General features: G+C 48.9%; 1 protein-coding gene across 6 annotated transcripts in view; it reads left to right on the forward strand.

Annotated features, from left to right (window-relative positions):
* LOC125957319 (cyclin-dependent kinase 14) overlaps positions 1–22500 on the forward strand; it is a 106715-nt gene that overhangs the window by 11880 nt on the left and 72335 nt on the right. Inside the window, exons 1-2 of one of the 6 annotated variants that reach the window (XM_049689950.1) lie at positions 11381–12004; positions 12716–12878. The exons of 4 other annotated variants lie outside the window; for them this stretch is intronic. In XM_049689950.1, the coding sequence (XP_049545907.1) occupies positions 12848–12878 (31 nt within the window). In that variant the 5' untranslated portion in view covers positions 11381–12004; positions 12716–12847. Of the gene's footprint in view, positions 1–11380; positions 12879–22500 lie in introns of those variants that run through there. One more of the 6 variants, XM_049689949.1, reaches the window with a different exon arrangement.

Consider the following 22500-nt stretch of genomic DNA (forward strand, 5'->3'; position numbering starts at 1 on the left):
AAAAGGATTCTTCGTTGCCGCCCTCCCTGGATAGCGCTTGTTCATTTACCCAATTATATTGTCGTCGTTTCGCGTTGCTGCTACTGCTCACAGCTGCGCAGCGATCCGGCGGGTGATGCAAGAGTTTTCTTCGCTTTTCTTTTTCGGCATGCAAATATAGTGAACACACTGGTCTTCTAAGGGTGTAGTGACTTGCATCGTGAGCCCGCTGCCGGTGGCAGACTATCGGGTATGGACTAACGAGATTGGACATCGTTTTCACGGGTCAGGAGGTTTGTGCCGTGTCCTGGATTATATCATCAAGTGGATTTCGCCGGCTTTGGGGTTTTAGGGGATAATCTTTCGTTCTTCTTTCGGCGACCTTTAAATCTGTGTAGTTGTTACGTACTGCAAACCAGTAACATGTTCCGTTAATTCAATATATTACACTGTGGCAAAAGTTGGCTTGGGATTTGATACATTTTTTTAACGAGAAAAGCTTACAAGTTAACACTACTATCGGTGCGCAAATTACACTTCAAAATGTATATTAGCGTTTGGAATTTGCTTTTGAACATACTTTATTCAAACATTTAATAAATAGAAAAACATTATTCAACTATTTTTACAATTTTCCTGCGGTTTTGGTACATAGTAATCGAACGAAGTGTTTAGCGTTTGCTAACATACAGCTTTTCTGATTTTCTTCCAGGTAAGCGGCCATAAATCATTCCACAAAGTAAACTGTCTTCACCGTAAACAGTTCAGCTCCGTAATGTAAGTAAAGAACTACACCGTCTCGCGCGCGATTTAGTTGGATTCTATGTCGCTGTCGCTGGGGCTGATCGAAATTAGTATCATCTCCACCAAGGGAAATGAAGGTAATTTATGCACCGCGAGCACGCTTCTTAAAGGTTATGTCAGCCTGATGTCTGATTAGAAAGACGTCATCGAGCGAGCAACTCCCGAGCTCCCCTTCCCCAACATTGCTTGCTTGCTCGTCATCAGACCGGGCCTCTATTCATCATCCTCTCCGCCATCTCGAGTCATACAAACCCTCCCCTTCGTACCGCTGCCTAAACGATCTGGCCTCACTTTCGATCCTAACCCTTTTTCGCTCAAGAATTGCTTCTGACGGATGCGTGACAGGTGTGTATGCGTGTGTGGTTGTGTGTGTAGATCGACGGTTGACTTCCTAAAACTTTCTCAACCCGTTTGGGCGGCCATCCGGCAACAGCGCATACATCTTCGGGATGATGGCACATTAGCAAGGAAATGAAGCCATTCGCCTTAGAGAGACGCTCATCATTTTTGGGGACTGCCGCGAATGCGATGCTCTGATACACGATGGTTATGGTACGGTTGTAGGAGCTCATTAAACGTTTACTCTTTCCTCCACCCCGCACTCTGCTGCATGGAAATATACCATTTTCGCGAGACATACGTGATCTTGATGGGCTCGATGATGCAAAACATTCCCATTTCCCTTCTTTTCACGCGTTACGGGGATTAGAAATGATTTATTTTGGTCACTGTTGAATCCATACGCGTTGCTGGTAGTGGAAGTTGTATTGTTTCAAAAAGTCTTAAAGTGCTGACAGGTGGCCTGCAGTGCGCAATGATGATTGCTACTGGCTGGTATTCCAGCGAATCGTAACGAAGCATTTAATTTAGCACTTCATTTGCCCCCCGGGGGAAAGGGGCCCCGACCGGTTAGTCCCTTGTCGCCTGTCGGTCTCTCGAGAACCGAGAAGGATTTTCTGCCAAGGGGCGCTCTCAAAAGCCGCGTAGCTTACCCCGGGCATTGTGTCCGGCAGTTGGCATTTCGAGAACCCTCATCATCAATTCGGTGGTTCCGCGCTTCTCTCTCGCTCTCTTGTACTCCGGTTTTAGCGTTTTAGCTTCCGGGCTCTACTGTCCGGAGTCTAGGATGAATATTTTATGGAAATTTTGTAATCACATGAATACAATGATCAATGTAAATGCCCTTCCCAGTCTACGCAAAATATATGTACCGCCCTCTGCTCTATCCTCCGACCCCGGGCAGACTGTTATCGAAGAACCATTTTTTGCATCGCCAAAATGGTAGATACTGTCCTCGGATCACTCGCGGGGTGATTAGCATGTTCTGCGGCACCTGCGGCGGCGCTGTTCGCTGGTAAAGCATATTTGCCTACATTGTAAAATCGTTTGTTTGACCAATTCTGGTGTGCCACGGATGGCGCATTCGTTTCGATTCCACACCGGACAAGTGGAGCTCTAGCTCCGATGTGAAGGTAACTAAATTATTTTAACGAACCTCTCGGGGACATGGCGAAAGCGAATTGTGAAAATGGTCGGCTACTCGATTGCAAAAAAAAAAAAAAAGAAATTGCGGAAAGAATGGTCAACGGAGTAACGGGCCTGGACATCATGATTCACGTCCTGGAATGTTTCGGAACGGTTCCGAGGCCCTGAAGTATCTATCAAAAATCCCACGAAGCTACGAAATCCTCCGGTGGATTAGGCTATCAAGAGAAGAGGCTACATTGTATAGCCCTGGCACCCAAGAACATATCACCATTCATGCCGTTCCTGCACCAAAAGAATCGGTCAAGCAGGAAACAGGCAGCAGGCACCTTCTTCTGCTAGTGGATCGTAAGGATTCCGCTTTTGTGAAATACATTTTTCGAAAAGACGCCAACAGACGACTCCATCGGGGGCCCGAGAATACCGAGCAGGAAAGGATGTTGTTACTCGGCAACGGTCACTCATCGCTTGTGTCTTGTGCACCGCGTCTCGGCTCAGTCGTTACTCATCTCCGGACATCATCATTTATGCTTGGTCTGGCCCTGGGCTGGGCTGGGCTGGTCTGGCCGGTAAGGAATTGGCGAAGAGCAAAAAAAAAGGAGATTGAATTTATTTCTCGAGTGTCGAGTAGCTAGGAATTGCCTCTTTTTTTTTTGCTGGCCTGGATAGCTCTCGATGCAACGGCCAAACGATGGAACCATCCGGTGTGTTCGCGGGGCAAAGTGTAACTCACGCCGTACATTATGGTGCCAGCGAGAAAAAGGTTCGTTTGAAATCTAATAAAAGGGATCGTTCGCAATGGCAGCTGTTCAAGGCAGAAAATTATATCGCTTTCGCGTGAAGAGCAAGAGGACTCTTCTTCAGACTTCTTGGGTAAAGGATTTTTTTTTATTAGCTGACAAAATGAAGCTTTCTATAAGCCACCTTTCGCTGGGGCGGCGGGCGCCCAGGGCTGTAAAAATGTTATATGACCCCTTTGAATTCAGTGCCAGTTGATAACAAAGTTTATACATCATTTTGATGATAAAACTCTCTCTCTCCTTCACTCTCTGATTAACAGCTTTTATCCTAAGCTGAATGGTTGGTTTCCCTGCTGCTGCAGCAGCAATCATCTATTCCTATTGCTCGTGACAGTGTTTTTGCGAAGCAAGTTTGTTGTTCTTTAATTTTCCGTTTTTCCTCATTTCCCGCGCCGCATTTACATTGTGTGCAATAGCGTGCCTGCTTGCAAATGCACGACGGTGTAAAACATTGGAAATGTGATGCTTGACTCCGATGCACGACATCGGAAACATGCAAATAGCTTAGCGTGGCCGCCCTGTCAACCGAACTCGGTACGCGGTACACGGCACGGCAACATTATAATTATTTCAATGTCAACCTATCGGGTGCGAACGCAAGGTAGAGCGAGCGATAGCGCAAAATGGGCTCTGTCGTGCGGTGCACGTCAAATTTTCAACGAAAATTATGTCAATTCGCCTTTGCGCCGGCAACAAACAACAGCTGTACAGCGAGCTTCTTACGACAATATTGTGTTGAAGATCGAGCAGATAGAGCTGCGGTGTGATGTTGCTTAGCGGGCTGCTGCAGACGTTCGCGTTCGTTCGATCCTTTTTATGATCACGTGCGCGAGGCTCTCCATTACCTCCTCCAACCCGAGAGGGTTGTGGATGCATCACGTTTTCATCTACGTGACGCTACTGGCGCCGTGGAGAAAATGGTTCAATAAACGATGTGCTGACACCAGCTGGGGCGACCGCAACACGACTAGCTTGTTCTATGCTTGGTTGATTTTCCTTTTGCCCAGCAAATGAACTGAAACGACGGGAGGGAGGATGGGTGGTTGATTGGGGGTGGTCGAGGCATCATCGCACGTTCGTGTGCTCATTTGGGTGTGCATTGTGTCGCTCTGGATTCTTCCAGCTCTTGGAAACTTTTCTATTAAGCTTTACAATGTTGCACAGCGAACCCGGACTAATCATGCACTTCTCAGGTGGAACAAAATGTTGGATGTCATATCACTGATTGACTATACATTCCGAGGGCACGCCGTAGCTGCGAGAAAACTAAATCGCCACACATTTCATTTCATTTCATTTCATTTCATTTCATATATTTCAATATTGTTCGCCGCTGGCTTGACAATAACTGCTTACATTCTAGATTCTTAATAGCTAGGGGGATAGGAGGCACGGAGGCGGGAGCGGAAGACGGAGATGGGGAGATGGAAGTCAAACAGGGATCCGACGGAGTTAAATGAGGCAATCGCCCGCAGGAAAGGATCCACGGCACCAAATCGCGATCGGCGGGGAGGAATGAGGAATGGAGGTCTGTCGCGAAGGCGACGTGAGGGGACATAGAACGGGAGGGCAGAGAGCAGGGAAGGAGCATCGGCATTATGGAGCAGGAGGTTGGCGATAAAGAGGGATGAAAGGTGATGTTCTTTGTGTAAGACATTCTAAGTTACTTTGTGGCATCCTTTTCAGTTGCGCGTTCTCGGTTCTAGGAAGAGTGCAATCATCGAACCGTCATATTAGCGAACGTTAGAGGTACAGTTAGCTAACAACGCTATGGTACTGCTATCCATTATGATGTTCCGTTGTGGGCTTAATTATTGGAGACATGCTGCTAATTGGATTCATTTACACCTTTTCGGTGCCCTAGCACGAACGCGCAGCGCAGCAGCAGAGAGGATCGCGCTACTGTATGTCTCCATTGAACCGAGACGTTCGCACCGCCAGTCGTCAGTTTGTTGTTGGTCGTATGCCAAGACGATGGTGGATCTCGGAACTCGGAGGGGATGTGAAGCGCTTCTCTCAGCATATGCATCAGAACACGTCGAGAGACCTCCGAGTGATTTCGCCCTCCCGTAAAAACCATTGGAGGTTGTTTTGAAGGTGTCTGCTGCTGTGATTAATAATAAACAGTTCTGTATCTGCTCCTCGGTATTTATTATCGTAACCGCACCGCGGTGCAGCGCGTTGATGAGAGCACGCGATGAATGCCGCGGTTCCATGGAAGATGGATTTACTTGTTTTGAAAAGTTGCTGCCTGCCGTTTGAAGAGGCACCAGGAAGGGTTTCTTTTTGCTTCTCTTGAATGGTGAGGATTCTGTAAAGGTTTTTTCTTTTTATTTTTTGGTCGCAATAACTCGTGTTTTACAGCAAAATAGGCAATACCGTCATTGTGACATGTTTGCGAAAATTGAAAAAATATTTTTTTAAATGTTTTCTGAGATACCCGGAAAAACTTATCATCTAATGAAAAAATATCGAATTTGATCGATTGCTACAAATGATCGAGCACCTAGCTATGTGTTCCATATAATGATTAAATATTGTGAATCAAATATATGGAAGCCATATTTTCCATTAAGCCAATATTTTCATTTTTTATCTTTTCGCAACAATAGTTTCCGCCTGCAACGCAAACAATATTAATACTCGTCTTATAGCTCTTCAAAATGGTGAGCAAAACGTGCACGGAAACGATTTCAATCAACGGCGCTACTGCCATCCGGTGAAAGGGAAGCGTTCGTTCCGAAGGTGATTTCATTTTCACCTCTTCAGTTACGGAAGGAAGGAAGGAAGGAAGGGGGGGGGGGGGGGGAAAGGCGTATCGTGCACACGTGTGCACTTCTTGGGAACCGTTGCACAGCAGAGGGTCATCCGGAAGATCGAAATCGGTGACACTTTGTTTTCTTTTGCTTCTACTCACACGTTCATTCGATGCCAGCTGCACATTCGGCAAAGACGACGACGACGACGACCGGCGATGTCATCGATTCTTGGCTGGTTGGGTGTGACCCGCGGATCCTTGAAATCGCCTCCCCCCCCAAAGCTTCGGCCTTCGAGCAAACATGTGCGTCTCTTTATTGACGCCTGCGGAGAAGCGCGCATCATCATCCGGGATCAATGGAGTTTGGGAGGCGGCCTTTTTGGCAAATCTTTCGCCGCCCAGTGGGTCCAGCAGGGGGAGGCTATGAGATATTTACGCAAATGGATTTCCGATCGATGCCCTAGCGCCGCCTGCAGACGCGCATTTGTGACGCATTTGTGGGGTTGCGGAATGGGAATGGAGCATGGGAAGAAGTGCCGATCACGAAGTTCAATCGCGCGAATGCCAATCGCTTGTGGCTGGTCACCACCACTACCACCACCGTCGCAGTTGGTGGCGATGTATGGCGGTGTTGCTGCAGATGGGGTTCACGCGTTTCATTTCAAACGGAAATGGTAAATATGCAGTATGTCGCATGCAAATGTGTCCGTTCGCGATGGCCACGGTCTCTTCTCGCACACGCCTTGAACTCTGATCACCATTCATTGGCAGACGATACCAGCAGTCAGCGGGCCAGACAGACAGACCGACAGTCAGCCAGCTAGCTAGCCTGCCAGGCGGATACCGGATGAAGTTGTCACAGATAGGTTGGCCAGGTTGCATCTGTTTAGCGATTCGTTTCGTTGATTGGATATTTTGCTCCTTAAAGTCTGTGGATAGGGCACGGGCCACGTGTGTCAAGGGCCACGTGTGAGTGTTGCTGACGCCATAATGCTGTCTGCATGGAGCATGTAACTTCCAGATAGCGCTTGGTGCAAGGAAATTCTGTTTTCATTTCCACCAAGTTGTACAATACACTATAGTAACACTACGTGTACTATTTGAAAATAAAAATTACCTTTTTACCCGACAGACAGCATTGCATTTCATGGCCAACGAATCCCTCTGAGAACTGCAAACCCAGACACTAAAGCCATGTCTGGTCCGGTTAAGTGATGCAAATTGGGTTACAAACACCCTAACGCCGGGTGCTAGGGTAGGTGCGTTTGAATCACTTGGAAAGGTCCATCGTACCCGGGGAAGCAGCACTCTGGGACCAACAGTACCGCCCCGAACTGCGTCGCTTTGGGTCTGTTGGGACTTCTTGGATCTCGAATACCGTTTCGGTGAACCCTTCAAGATGATCGCCGTTCAATTGGCGAAAAGGGACCGAAGTGTGATGGGGGGAAGGGATGCGTGGAGGTCATGGCAATTTAATATGCAAACAGCAGCCAGCACACCGGCCGGCCGTTGAAGTGTGGACACACTCTCACTCATAGGACATTGGCACGTTACTTCGGTTGTTGTGTCCGAAAGAGCGCGCGGGATAATGGATTGGGATTTTTAAGGATATTTGATTTGATCACCTACAGAAAGGTCCGGATTTCTTATGCTTTGTGATAAGTTATTGTAACGTTTGCCTGTGCGTGATGTAACGATATCGTCTAACGTCTAGCTTTTAAATATTTTTCAAACAGAAGTTTATTTTCATTTCATTTCATTTGCTCGCTGTCTTAAACAAATATTCTTTTTGAATTCCTGCAGATACAAACTGTGATGATGAATGCAGCCAGCTTTGCACAGTCATTCGTTCCAGGTTTTGGTCTGTCTTTCTCTCTCTCTCTCTCTCTCTCTCTCTCTCTCTCTCTCTCTCTCTCACTCTCTCTCTCTCTCTCTCTTGGGTTCCCCCACCAAAAAGACACCTTTTGATCTCCACCGTTCATGATAAATGATCCGCAATCATGTAAAACACCGCCACGCAGCGACGAATTGATTCGAACCACATGTTGTTTGCGGTTCATACTCACACTACCCCACAGTGCTGGCCAGTGGTGGCGCTGTACCGAGGGTATGGAGAGACCCTAAATTGAGGCCACATCCCTCGCCTACGCCGCAGTTCAGATGGAGTATAGCGATGGGGCTGCTATTAGAACCACATTTTTCGCGAATGCCAGAGTGCGTAACATAATCGCCGTCACTCACTGGTACTCCACGATGTAGTCGAGCTGGCACGACGGAACATTGGGATTGTTGCCGTTTTTCTTTATTGTCGGACGCGAAAAATCCACCCGATGGTGGGCAGACGGGATGGTGTTTGTGGGTCGCTTTGATGTTGTTTCGGCGCCCACCGAAGCCAATGCAGCAACCAGCTGCACCCGGGAGTGTATTTATGTTGTGTATCATGTATTCGGTTCCATCGTACAACAAGCCATGTACAAACATGTGCTGTCTGTGTGCTGTACATGTTTTATTCGTTGTTTATTGTTCTGTAAGTAATGTTCGCATAACGCATATAACCACCTGACGTGTTTAATGCTTTAACAAATTCGTAAATTTTTCTACCCCCTACGCCGGTTCGCCACCAACAACGAAACTATAACAAACTGTTCATCGAATGCCCTCAAATGAAGGGACTGAGGCTGAAGGGAGGGGGGGGGGGGAACCATTGTAAAGTGTCGTAGCAACGCCACGCTGGTGACAATGCTAAATTGCTCAACACCAATTCGAGCACCAAGACACGAATGGTATGAATTCGGTATTCATTAAATCAAGTAGTTGTTGGGTGAGTATCTCGAGCATATAGTAGGCAACGACAACGATGCCAACGATGCAAACGACGACACACGAGACACAAACAACGCTTTCAATCAAAGCAGAGCCCCCCTTCTTCTTCTTGCCCACCGTAGGACCCACCACAGGACAGTACGGTGAAGCATAAAACCCGCTTCTTAGAGCGGATGTCGGCCGGTTTTGCATAGTCCCACGATAATGCCCCGCCGTCGCACCCCGCTCTCTCTTCACGTGGAACTTATCTCAACGCCAATGAAGTTAATGAACGCTGATTGATGGCGCGGTTGTCGTCTAGTTTTATTTTTAAAACCCCGCGCGTCTATTTTTATTACGACCCAAGTCAACTACCAGCGGCGCCGATTTGGGGTGCGGGTGTTACCGCCTCTCGGGTGTTGCCGCGTTGGTCGGCGAAAAACATGTGTCATGTTTTCGCGAATGCTCGCCGCAGCTGCTGCCAGTGCACTGTGCACAGAGGAGCAGGTGAGGAACTGGCACCACGAGCACGACAGCGAGGGGAGAAGTGTGTCAATTCCAATAACTCCCAGCAGAGAGCGGGCGCGTGTTTATGTCAGCGCGTGTCGCGTCCATGCTGCTGGTTCGTCACGAAGGTTTCTGACTCTGCCGCGTGTAATCCCGTTGCAGCCCTGCCAATACTGTCCTCCCTCGCTTTCTGGTCCTTGTCAATCGTATACTGACTCCATCGGGCGGGCTCCAGGAAGATCGGTTCCGTTGTTTGCACACTGTTTTCGCACTCCAAACGACGCGAACATTCGTCTGAGTCTGTGTTGATCCCTACGATCTCGACATCCATTTTCTGCTTGGAAACAAGTGTAAAACCGAGGTTTGGTTATTTATTCTGCGACAGGCTTCAACTTTCCATAATTCATCAGCATCGTTCGTCCTCATCCTCCTAATTTATGCACATTCAAATCAGTTATGATGAGCACTGCAGCAACAGCAGCAGCAGCAGGTAGCGGATGCCTTCTTCGTCGAGGGAAGACTACTGCTAGAAGAATGCTTCCACCGCCCACACGGAGCACCCCGGTCTGTATTGTTATTTGCGTATTTTATGCGTAGAACATCGGGAGAGGCTCCTGAAGCAAGCAACCACACACACACCATGCGCACCCTCCTGATGAAGCAAGTGCCTATTATCTGGAATTTACTATGTTCTTCGCTTCAAACAGCAAAAAATCGCCCAAGACTTTGACGGGGAAATTGTTTTTACTGCGATTACGAGGTGTCCTCTCCCTTTGTGCCAAGTAAACGCACGCACACTCACACCATTCGTTCAACTACACACAACCCTCATGCCAAATCAAATCGCGCGGTTCTGCTCGTAAGGACACTTGCGAAGCCGAGCACCCCGCGCCCAAGCGACAAAAAGGGGACGGCTGGGATATGGGTTTTGGTCTGTCGAACCCTAGGACACACCACTACTACCAACGTGCAGAGGCAACCGAGTACAAACCGGCAGCGGGAAAGAATATACGCGGGTGGCGGAGGGGTCTCCGGTCTGTCATGCTGACGCTGGGGGTGGTGGTGGTGATGTTGTCTCTCGGGGTTCTCGCTGCTCTGGGAATCTCGTATTGCGTACGTACACACCGTCACCGTCACCGACGCGATGATTCATACCGAGTTCCTCCGGTCTCTCTCTCTCTCTCTGTGTGTGGCCTACTTGAACAACGCCTCCGACGGACGCGGTTCCCGCAGACGTAACAACATTGCGCCACCACCACCATCATTACCATCATCGTCGTCGTCGTTGTTGTTGCTGGTGGTGCTGCTGCGTGCTGTGGACAGACAGTGGCGAGAGTGAGCTACGTAGCCACCACTCACCATCTGGCGCTTTGGTGTCCAGGTCGCTCTTTCTCTGGATTTAGTGGATTCGATTGCGTTAGTAGCAACAACAACGCTTCTGCGTGGGTGATGCCATCGTCAGTGGGAGGCAGCAAGCAAGTCCACATTGCGCTCTGGTACGGTTGAATGGAGGAATGTTGAGTTGATTTTGGCGTTTGGAGAGTATGCGGCAACTCTCTGCAGATAGAGGAACCATAAAGGAATATAGATAGCGGAGGAGAGAATTGAGCAGGACTAAAAGCAACCGTCAGCTGTGCGAGGGGTCCAACAATGGATATTCTCTGCTCGCAATCGTCAATCCCTGTGCCAACAACAAGGATGTTGTGTTGACCGGACGGTTGTGCTTGCTTGGATTTTTTTCAAAAACATTATTTCGTTTTTTATTTTCATCACGGCTGCTGCGATACAGTTTGGCTTCCTTTATCCAATATATATTCTCATCAAAGTGCCCTGTGCACACCGAATTGCATCAGTTGTATCCAGTGCATTCGTACACGCAAAGGTTCGCGCAAAAGTGTAGTGCAGCTGTTGTGCTGGGGGTAACGTGTATTATTTCTTTATACTTGCTCCAAGTTTGTAGTTCAGGTGAGCGATTGTTTTTGTATCGACTTAGGTGCGATTGTGTGGAGGGGGTAGCAAGTGCGGGGGTGCCATATGACAACGACCACGCATATTATCGGTAGGCTCCATGCTCCCGAACGCACACTCTTACTTTCAAAAACACTCGCAAAGAGTCTCTCTCCTCTCGTGCTCTGAACCGAGAAGTGACACTCGCGTCCGCCTCGAGCACTCAGCTCTGGCCCGATAAAGGGGTGGCGTTGGCCGTGTGTTGGTGTGTGCCGTCGTCGTCATCGTCATCGCGTCGTCGGTGGACGACGATGTGGGTACATCCGAGAAGCATCATAAGCATCGCGGCCACCGTTCGGGACGCAGCAGCCCAGCCTCTGGTTCAATTTCAACTCCTCAGTGCTCGGATCTAGGACGTGAAACACGCCCCGTGGTGTAGGCTAGCCCCAGATTCTACACGACGATCGTCGTGTGGTGTGTAGCTGGAGAGCCGTACTTTGAGCTCTGAGCATCAAGCCATCTCTCGCTGGCGTTCTGCTTCCTGCAAGCCGCTGCTGGCGTCATTCTGGTCGGCCATCTGTTCGGTGAATCCGTTTGACTGGTGAACGGCGCAAAGAACGAACGAACGAACGCTGGTACCGCGGGATTCGTAGTCCAACAAGCAGTAGTCCCAGGCGACGACGAGTGAGGTCATCGCGGTTTTGCCCCACGCTCTAGTGCGTGCGAAGTGAGAGTATCGGTCTGCTGCTGGCAGTGCTCTCCAGTATTGGCGCAGCGTGCTTCAGGTTGTTCCAGCGGGGAAGCCAGACGCCAGAGTGTGAGCTGACGCCACCAGTGCCACCCACCTGCGGTGTGTTCGCATTCCAGGCAGAGGCATAACCGTGGCATAAGCTGCTCGTTGTCCTGGATACCGAAGGAAAAGGTAGATCGCCGCTACCAGTGTGAGAGAGCGTACAGTGCTACAGTGCAAAGTGTTGTTTGCAGTGGAAGCATCCAAGTGGCCCTCGGTGAAAAGTTGCAAGCAAATTGCTTCGTAAAACATATTCCCTTTTCGTACAGAAGAGCAGTCCGGTGCCGGATAGTTACGCGCATTACAAGTTGTAGAATTATTGCTCCTTTGCTTTGCGAGTATTACTACATTGGCGTCAGGGCACGGTGGTGAGTGTGTGTGTGTTGTTCGTGCAGTGTAGGAAAAGGTATCCGCGAGACGCGGAATAGGAGCAGCATCAGAAGCCTGGCCTGGCCTGGCTTGGTCTGGCAGCGACGACAATTGCAGACACAACCCAAGCGCGCTCCGCAACCCTTCGATAGCGAACGAATAGAAAAAGGGGGTTGAAATAACAACGGGATCCCCTCATCGGGCTCACACTCACACAGCTACAACACATTCCTCCCCCTAGCGAGAGGGCCCGTCGTGATTTCGTAATACCCCGGTGTGTCCCTTTCCGTGTCCCTTTCCGAGCTCCGGATTCCGTTCAGGCTCAGGAGGGTGGAAGGATTCGCGGCACCGAGCATTAACCGAGGAGGAGGGTAGCAAGCCGACAGTGGCACTGTGTGTGTGTGTGTGGTGGTCGCGTACCGCCTAGCGTAAAAAGTGACGAAAAGTTTGAAAGTTTTTTATTTTGGTTCGTAGCACCGCACACGGACGCCGGGAGCGAACTCCCATCATCCCCCCCCCCACAACAGAACCTGTCTGTCGTCCAAGACCCACGTCCAGCATCGCAGGCTGCCTGTGTCAACATAATCCGCCAGAATTGAGCCGCCTATGTATATCAAGAAGGATTCGAAAAAGGAAGGTAAATGACATGCGTCTGCGAGCGCGCTCTCCAGCCAGCTCACCGCGAAGGGATTTCCATTTTTGGGAATTTCCTATAAGGGATGGGGAGTGATATCCCTATTTGTCCACCTCCTCCTCCGGTGACGCACATCGATGCAGTAGCAGAATTCCGGGTTGCTGCTAGAAAACCGTTGCCTGCATTAGACGACGGATGGATTTGTTTACAATTTGTCTTTCATTTGTGTATCCGGCTGCTGCTGCTGGCTGTGCCGTGCTTATGCTCTAACGGTAATGTTACCAGCAGCGCACACCCTAATACACGCATACAAGCGCGAGGCGCAGGAGTTGTCTGCTGATGAAGTTTCAATTATTCACGATATCCCGTGCGAGTACCAGCCGGATTGAGGCTGAGGCATGCTCTACGAGGGGACCAACAGCAGCTACCAGCATCCTAGGTCCGTTGTGCCTCCAAATGGGTGTTTCTCGCGGGTGCAGCAGAACTCTAGAGCAGCAGGAGCGTAGGGTCGATTGATCGGCCGTGCAAATCGACTGCATTCGTGCACGCATGCACTGCTACACACTTTACTTGGTGTCGTTAGTCATAGCAAGTGAACCGTTCAGCGCAATGACGTCTTGTGGTCCGGTACGATTGAGGGAGAGAGGGTGCATGTGTAATGGTTGGCCTGTGATGCACGTTTACATGGTACATTACCAGAGGGGTACTACCTTTGTTACTGTAAAAACACAGCTACCGTACCGTATAGAGGTGGCTTTGTGCCTCAATCAATGCGTTATATTTGAATTGATTCGTTCGATTTTTGTACCAATATTTGTTGGTTTATATGAACAAAGCATATTACTAAAGAAATTATAATACTGTCCATCGATAGTATTGACTACTGTTTGTCATTTTTAAGATAATTTATTCATTCCATGTCAGAAGAATTCTGTATTGTTTAAAATGATCCTAATCAATGTGGCTTTAGTTATTAATATCGAACAATTTATATTCAGGAGTAGTAATGCCTGTTGTATAAAAGTGTGGTGCATGCATCGGGAACTTTCACAAACACCTGAAATGTTTTCAATCTGTTATTTGCTCAAATCTTATAGATTGTACAAATTCTACTAGCGTTTGAGTCGAGCAATTTTAACCTATAAAATATTTAAAACACGTTCAGAGCGTTTAAAACAAATGCTAAGAGTTTCTCGCAAGTTTATTCGATCCGACGGATAGGTAGAAATCATCATTTCAATTTTAAATGCTTTATGAAAATGTGTAAGAAAAGATGCACCATAGAGTGGTGTTGAAAAACACTTAAACCTAAATGAAACGATCATGTAATATGCACAAACCAAATCCTCAAACCATTATTATCTGTGGAACTATGCTGATTCATCTCATCACCACCAAGAGACGCAAACGCTGTACCTGTTCCTTCAAGTTCGCGAACAGGAAGCAATTGAGCTCATTGGCTGACGATTCGGGGCCTATGGGACGGACCTCGTCTGTAGCTCGCCCTCCCTACCTCTCTCCCTTTCTCGCTCCTCGTTCGCCGCAATGGTAGCCATCTTCCGGGTTCATAACCGGTCGCACGGAATCAAGATCTCGCAAGTCAAAACCGCAGCATTCCCCTCCCATTAAAAGACCAACCTTCTCTTCCCGGTCGGTCGGTCGGTTGGTCTGTCGGTTGGGGTACAATCGATTAAACGAGATAATGCTTCTTCCATTGTATCGTGACGGGTGCACGGTTTTCGCAGGTTTTCAGCGCGAAATAGCCACACGCAGAGCGACGAGACGGCGGCGACGACGCGTACGGCAGAAGCGAAAGCCAGATCCTACGGGAGAAGGGCGCATAGCACAGAGGGACAAACAGCAGATGGTTTGCCGCAGCACTGACGCTGGGGTCTGTGGCCTCTCTCGCTCTGTGCTCTTTGGGTGGCTGGTGGGTACCAGTCACACCATACAGCATACGACATATGCAGACAGAGAAGACAAGAACCCGATGGAATTGCATCCAAATGAGGCGACCACATGCAGTCCGTTCTAAACTGAAACACGTACACAGGGACACACACACACAGTCACGACCATACATATGGCAGGCGCGGCTCTAAACTCTTGTAAATCGTGCTAACTTATGCAGAATGGGCCCGGAGGGGTAGCTCCTCACCATCACCATTTCCACCGTTGCGCTTATGATCTTCTTCTGTAAGATTCTTTGCAACGACACCGAACCCTCCTCCACGGTGGAAGCGCGAGGGGTCGTTGAACATTGAACTCAACCTTGCTCACCTTAGCGATCCAGCCAACAAGTCGTCTGTCCAGCCGGCATGGACTGTGCATGGGAATCGTTTTCACATCCACACGCCGGTTCCGTTGTAGCCGTATGTAGCAGCGATGGTGTAGCGCACAAGAGATGTGACTGATGCAGAGCCTCGAGCTTCGTTGTATCTGTTTCACACACATGGGTTTAGATGGCGCTGGAGACACCTTCAACCTTAAGGTTTATGGGTGGATCAGCACAGCCAACGCTCATCAGCATAGTAATAAGAAAAACGTCGTTTATGTGTCTGCTGTTGTCGTCGGTATGGCTGTAGTAGAGTTGCTGGTGTGATCGTGCCGGTTGTTTCGCGTTCGGACGATGCATGATGAATGTTTCAGTTTATGTCTTCTTTTTTCGATTCCATCATACTTCAATTTCAAAAGTCAGATGTTGAATTTCTTTTGCCCGAAAAAAGGAATAATGACAGTCTGCATGGGTGTTTTTTTTTATTTTACTCCGAATATTTGTGTTCTAGTAACATTAAGTTACGAAACGTTTTGTTTGAGGTAATAAGCAAGATATCTACCGTATTGCTTCGTGGAGTAGATGCTCCCATCATTATAAATGTTTTACGCTGTTGCAAGGAGGAACCGTAGCACCGGCTAGCACATTTCAACAAAATTGTCATAATATGTAGATAAGAAATATCAAAATGATTTAGACAGCTTACACATTTATTTCCTCGTTAAATAGCTGACACCCCATTCTCTGTTTATGCATTCCTGCACACTGAGTTCATTCATTAGTCTCCCGGAAGAGATAAGAATTAAAAAAAATTTACCATGCCAACACCCTTTAACAATGAAGCTGATAAACGGATCAGCATAAAAAACCATCAAACTGGGAAGCAACTGGGTCTATAACTGCGTTCATGTGTAATGGGAAAACCCCATCCATCGGGCGGGCGTTTCGTTCATGTCTTTTTTTGTTTTTGTTCCTCTCAAGTCGCGGATTCAACCGGTCGGGTATCATATAGCCGCGCGCGGTTGGTTCGCGGTTTTGTTGCTCGTTTTTTCTTCTGGGTGGTGGTTTCTTTCGTACCTCCCCACGCAGGCACTTCTATGCGTCTCAAATTCCACTAACATTGCTAATTGAACGGCTAATTAATGCTAATCATTGCGCAGGCCGCATGTAGCTGCAAAAACCACCACCCGGGGGAGAGCAGACGATCCCGGGCAAAAGCCGGCTAACTGGCCAACTGGCCACCAGGCTGCGCATCGCTAGCGTAATTACTTGCAAACTCGTGTTAATGAGCGAAGGTGTAGCTGTGATGTGACTGCTACTGCTTTAAGAAAGGAAGTGCTACTTGACCAAACTGATCTAGAACTTCTTCTCTCGACTACTATAGTAGCAAAACTTTCCATCTGATCTGGCCAAAGGTTTGGCGAATGAAGTACATGTACTTTCACGATGGTATTGCTACCACCTTTGGACACTATGATAATATACAATGTAGCTGTATAAAGAAAGACCCTCGTAGCTGCACCAAGGTGATCCCTTATCGATTGATTGTGCATTTGCGTAGCGGTGGAGTGTTGAGCATCGAAGCATGAAAATGGGAACAGCGGCCGTTCACTACGAGCACTCTTCCGTCTGATTTCGCGAATACTCCTCCTTACGCGTGCGTCCGCAAACCACTAACTACTTATCGACTACCTCATCTTAGACGAGCCAATGATGAACGATGAACGCTCTCTTTCTCTGCACACCGTAGTGGGCTTTAGTTAGTAGGCCACGGCAGCTTGATTAAGCTTTCCATTCGCTTCGCGTGCATCCGCGGCCACCAGATCGGGAGCATAACTTTCGTCAAAAATAGCTGCCCCTCCGTGTTGGCTTTTATGCGCGCCAGCAGCAGCAGCAGCAGCAGTAGTACAATGGCAGATTTAAGCGAAAAGAACCTCATTTCGTCCATGGCAGCAACCCGCTTTGGTAGCAAAAGATGCGAATCATGATCAATTACTCTGACACTGAGCTCTAGCTCAGGCTACTTCACCATCACCACCACCGACAGTATCATCATCGTCATCATCGTTATTCATCACCTCTGAACGTTCTGCAGACTGTCGACGTCAGCGACCAACTTCTCTCTTCACTCGCTTGAATCGCCTCGGTGGTCTGGTTCTGACGTAACCGCGGAGCAGCTGTCAATTGAACTGACTTGCGCTCCTGCTTCTGCTTGGTGGTTGGTGTGCTCGGAATTTGCAATTTTACTTATAATGGCCCAGCATCATCTTCATTGCCGCCTGAGCTCAGCATCTTGGGCTCAATCGTGTCGTATACGAGCGTATGTCACGATTCGCTGGATTGCGGTCAGATGCCAGATGGCCCACTTTCCCCACCCTAAAAAAGAAGCAGAAGGCTTAGCGAGCTGCACCTGAGCGTCAGTATCGGCATCGGCGCTTGGTGTTGCATAACAGATATGCCCATACCCTGCCGTTCCAGGTGGTCTATCGGCCATTTTGGCAATTTGTTTGTGTTGCTGCCGGAAAGAAAACTCTCCTGTCTGATTGGTTTCTACTTTTATTTATTTGTTAACCTCACATTATTAGCCATCAAAACACCTGCTGCAACAGTCTCACTCTCTCTCTCTTTGTCGTGATAATGTTGTAGAGAACTAGTATAGCCAGAGCTAGTGGGCTATAGGGACACACTTCGTCATCTGCTTAGGCCGTATCTTCCGCCAACGGCACTAGACGAAAGCTCTCCTCGTGCCCATCGTCCGGCATCTGGACCACACCGACGTGTTGCGTCTCCTGCGCGATACAGTCGTCGTGGTTGGAGGCACGCTTCATTAACCGGACCACCGTCTCCTTCGGCTCGCAGGCGTAGATCTTCTTCTCGACCAGCATGTAACCGCCGCAGCTGCAACTATGGCCGGTCTCGCTCACCTCACCATTGTACGTATCGTAGACGTTCCGTTTCTGGGGCCGCGTGATGATCATGTTGTCCAGCTCGACCCGTTGTGGCATGTCTTCGGGACGCGGGGGCCGGTTAATGTCGTCGTCCAGCATCGCCGAGGTCACGGGCGTAGGCGCACTGCTCGTGCCTTTTGCGGCCGAATCCTTCTTCACCGCTCTCGGTCCCGCACTGGTACTGGCCGTTGCCTCTGTGGTCTTTGCCTTCGTTGACTTCTGCTTCTGCTGCACCTGTTCAGGTTCTGTCTGCTTATCGCCATCACTCACCGATACTGGTTCGGCTTGGGTGGTGGTCAGATAGGTGATCGGAATCGATTCACCCCGGCCCGAGCGCTTCACGATCGTCACCTCCTCGGAGCTGTCGGCGTCCTGGAATCCGAAGGCATATGGTGGTGCCGGAGGCAGATCACGCTGTATGAAGACCGGATTGGTGGGGTTCGCCTTGGATCCAGCAAGGCACACCAACAACAGTCCGGCCGCTAGACAAACGGAAGATTTTCGCCAACTTATGCTGCTCCGGTAAACCATTTCTCTTGCTCTTTCGTGTTGCGCCTAGTGTACTACCAACTGATGAAGGGTGCACTGGCACAATGTCCATTGGCCTAGAACCTGCGATCCGTTTTATATGTTCGCTCTGGATGAAGGTGTTGCCGTTTGCCACCTCTACGACCTTGGCCCACCCACCACTGATAGAGACACGCTACGTGGATCGAAGGAACGCCAAACCGTGGGTTTTGGAGCTTTTGGAAGTCGCTGCGAGCGCGACTCCTTATCGAGTCCCGGTGGCATGTGCGTGTGGAACGTGTCTTTTGCATGGACTTTCATGAAGGTTGTCCGGGCCAACCTGCAACAGTGGTTGTACATGAAAAGAAGATGTTCCCTCTGACGGTTGTGTGTGGTGGTGGTTAGCCTTTGTTCTGTTATGTAATCGCTGATGGTCATCCCCGTTCTAATCAGCCAACAACCGAGATTGCGTGAAACCGTACCGACAACCACACAACCAAACGATGTGTTGAGTGACTTATCACTTAACAGGTGGCCTGAAGCCAATGCTGCCCAATCTGGTGGACGTTGTTAGGCGCGAGGTTGCCAGTGTTACACTATCGGACGTTCGGGTGTTCTTACCAGCTCGCACAGACGTGCGATAACAGCATACTTTGCATTTGGTCGTCACGCTCGACAGCACGCTCGATGGGAGCTGTTAGGAGCTTTTTGAGACTTGACTGTTTCACTTGTCACTCGGGAATCAGCCTTCCCATGTGTAACCTGTAGTACAACCTCGGACGGTCCAGTGTTGGTGATGGTTCTGTGTTCACTTCCAGTTAGTGTTGTGCATGATCTTCACTTTACCGGTGCGTTGGTACTAGGGGAGGAGTGCGATTAAAAACGAGGATCTCTGATGTACTGTGGTGTGGAGCTAGTCTGTTGCTCCCTATTTGTCTGTTTACCATGCAGCTACTTGATTAACGGATCTCTATTCCTATATACTTATTGTGATTTTGAGATATTGTGGTAAAAGTTCCAAATTTTTATCCTTCAGCCCACCTAGTTCATTTTTGGAATATCAAGGATTCTTGTAGATGATTTTTGCGCCAAGACATTCTAGAAGCTTTTGAGAAGTTTTAGCGCTACGCCTAATTTGCGATGTGAAGAGATTTATCGCAACATTTTTTCTGTTATTTTTTTTTCGTTAATATGGTTTTGGCATGGTTGAAAAACAAACACGGATGGCTGTTGAACAGAGTTGCATTAGTTTGCACTGTTCCATTAGATCGTAATCTTAAGCAAACCATCGAGGTAGCAGCCTTATCTTATGATACGCCGAGTTGTTGCTCAGCTTTCACAATACTTTCCTTGAACGGAATAAGCCCGAACAAATGCCATTGTACTGCGTCGGAGGAGTGGATCGTGGGCGAACCCCTCGTCTCTTCAACCCGGACCTGGCTGGCGTGTTCACACTGAGTCGAGGCATTGCAATCGTTTCCGCCTATCTAATCAAATAGCGAAAGGTGTTCGCTCGCCTTTTCGCTTGATAGCTTTTGATCCGTTTCCTCTTGATAAGTATTTGCGCTTGCGATTTTAAAGTGGCTTATGCAGTGCTTGCGCAGTACCCCCGAGTGAGTCATCTAACAGGCCAACGTAACTACGGCCTTGGTTGAGGTTGAGCGAATATCTTATTCTCTTAGACACTGAACATACGTTATCATTAAATAATAGACTCACGGTAGTTCTCGATGGACTATCTGTAATTGCGCTTGTGCGTTGCGGTGTCGAGGTTCGACTACACCTTGACCTCTAGGGTATTGCTAGCGAGACGGCCTTTACCACAACCCTTTTTCGCGAGTACATTCCATAATCACCAGAACGTGTCCAGTCATCACGTTTTTTTTTGTTGTCCTTCTCGACTTCCCAAGCAGGGAATGTGCCTGCCTGTGTTTCAAAGGCCCCCCCTCCTCATGACTGCCGTATCGTTACTCATCAGCCAACAATCGTTCGCCGTCTGATTGTTCTGTCAGCCCGAGTGTGGGGGATGGGGTGGTTTTCATTTTGTGTGCGAAAACCATTCACAAGCCCCATCATCTTTGATGATAACAATCATTCCCTTTTCCAGTTCAAAGATCTCTTGGTGTGGATGGATGATATCATTTGCACTGGATGCAACAACCACGCCATTGCCAGCGGTACTTGGCCAGCGGCGTCAAGAGAGCTCGTTCTAATATGCGCCACCATGTTTAATTAAAGTCACTTAACCATCCGAGGCGACATTCCGTAGCAGGTCCTCCCCCCAGAGGACGCAAAAGACATGGTGGCATCGGCCGTGATGAGTAAGCTGCTGCTTCGTTCCACGATTGTCATGAACTGGCGTCATTGGCCAGTCACTCAAGGGACCAATTAAGCAGGGGTGGGCTGGATGGACGAGTAGCTAACTTTTTAAGGTTCACTGCCTGTGTGTGTGTGTACTTCTGTTGCGATCTTCGTTGCATAAGCCTGCCAATCCTGGAGGCTCCGCAGTCCTGTTGCAGTAAATGTCGTTAATCGTTAGAGAGGATCCCTAGAGTGCACCCAGAGAGAAAGAGAGTAAGAAAATGATAACGAGGGCAAACTTCCCTTCCTTCATTGACTAGATGGTTCCACTGGGGATTGGGGATACCACCAACCAACCAGAGTCCACCACCACGTCCGTGTACGTCGCGGTATCAGAACGAGACCAGACAGGGCTGGGCACGGTTCGCAGAGTGATGCAGGATGCAAAGTGTCAAGACTAAGTTACTTATCATCACTTGCCTCCCCCCCTCCTCGCTATTACTCTCGACGGTTGATGAGTTGGTGGGCCCGCAAAGACATGGACTTCGCCGAGAACGCGTTTCATCGTCGTGGTGTCCGAGACGTTAAGTGGGTTTGACCTAGACTAGGACTCAGCTCCGAGTGGTGGAAAGTTCAAGAACACTGTGGCGATGCGGGTCCGGCGTTAGTGGACGCGCGCGAGCGAGCGAGCGAGCGATATGTTTATAGAGCGCGCTAGTACCGTTGATTGAAGTTTATGAAGTGCTGCTGCTGCTGCTGCTGCTGCTAATGCTTCGTACTCTACACTGCCACCGATGGCCGTGCTCGAGTGTTCTAGGCCCGAGGTCGATAACGTCTTGTCGCTGTCGCTGAGGCACATCGCTCTACTCGCTGCGCATCGCAAACGTCGGTTTCCGGGCTGTGAAGACGATGCGGTGTCCTTCAGATTGCGTTCCGTTGAAGACGGCCACTGGCTATGATAACCCCGTCTCGAAGAGGTGCCGAACGATGAGGAGATGGCCAGTAAATGAATGGAATGCACTTCCAACCACCAATTAGTGTGCATCGTCGCGAGTGACCTCGGTCAGCCGCGTGTTTGATGGGGCTCTAACTTCCCAAAACGCTTCACACCCCGCGTGTTATGCGATATATATTTGTTTTCCTTGTTCGATGACGCTTCCAGTCGACCATTGGAAGAAACAGTAACGCATATTGAGCTGTTTACTGATGGTCATGATGACGGTGGTCAAACAAAGAAACCGAGATTGCTGTTGCTACTGTTACTGTGGCTGTACGGTGACAGTGAGCCATGCAGCGCTTATCGGATGCATCGGAGCGCTGTGTGGGGCATACAAGACAGGGCTAGAGTATTGACTTTGTCGTAAACAAGATCGAAGATCAGATACAAGAAAATGATGCTACGTAAACAATATGGTGGAAACAAAGCTCTCTCAACTGTACCACCACAACAGTGATGCTTCGTTGGCGTTCCATTTCCAGATGTTGTTGTTGCGGTCGAGGTTATGCTAGCTGTAGATGGGTGGATGCATAGGCATCTCGCATCATGCATAAACACATCTTCTGACCTCAATCAATCAATGCAGGAGATTAAGTT

This window comes from Anopheles darlingi, chromosome 3, assembly GCF_943734745.1.
Source record: "Anopheles darlingi chromosome 3, idAnoDarlMG_H_01, whole genome shotgun sequence".
NCBI classification, from domain to species: Eukaryota; Metazoa; Arthropoda; class Insecta; order Diptera; family Culicidae; genus Anopheles; species Anopheles darlingi.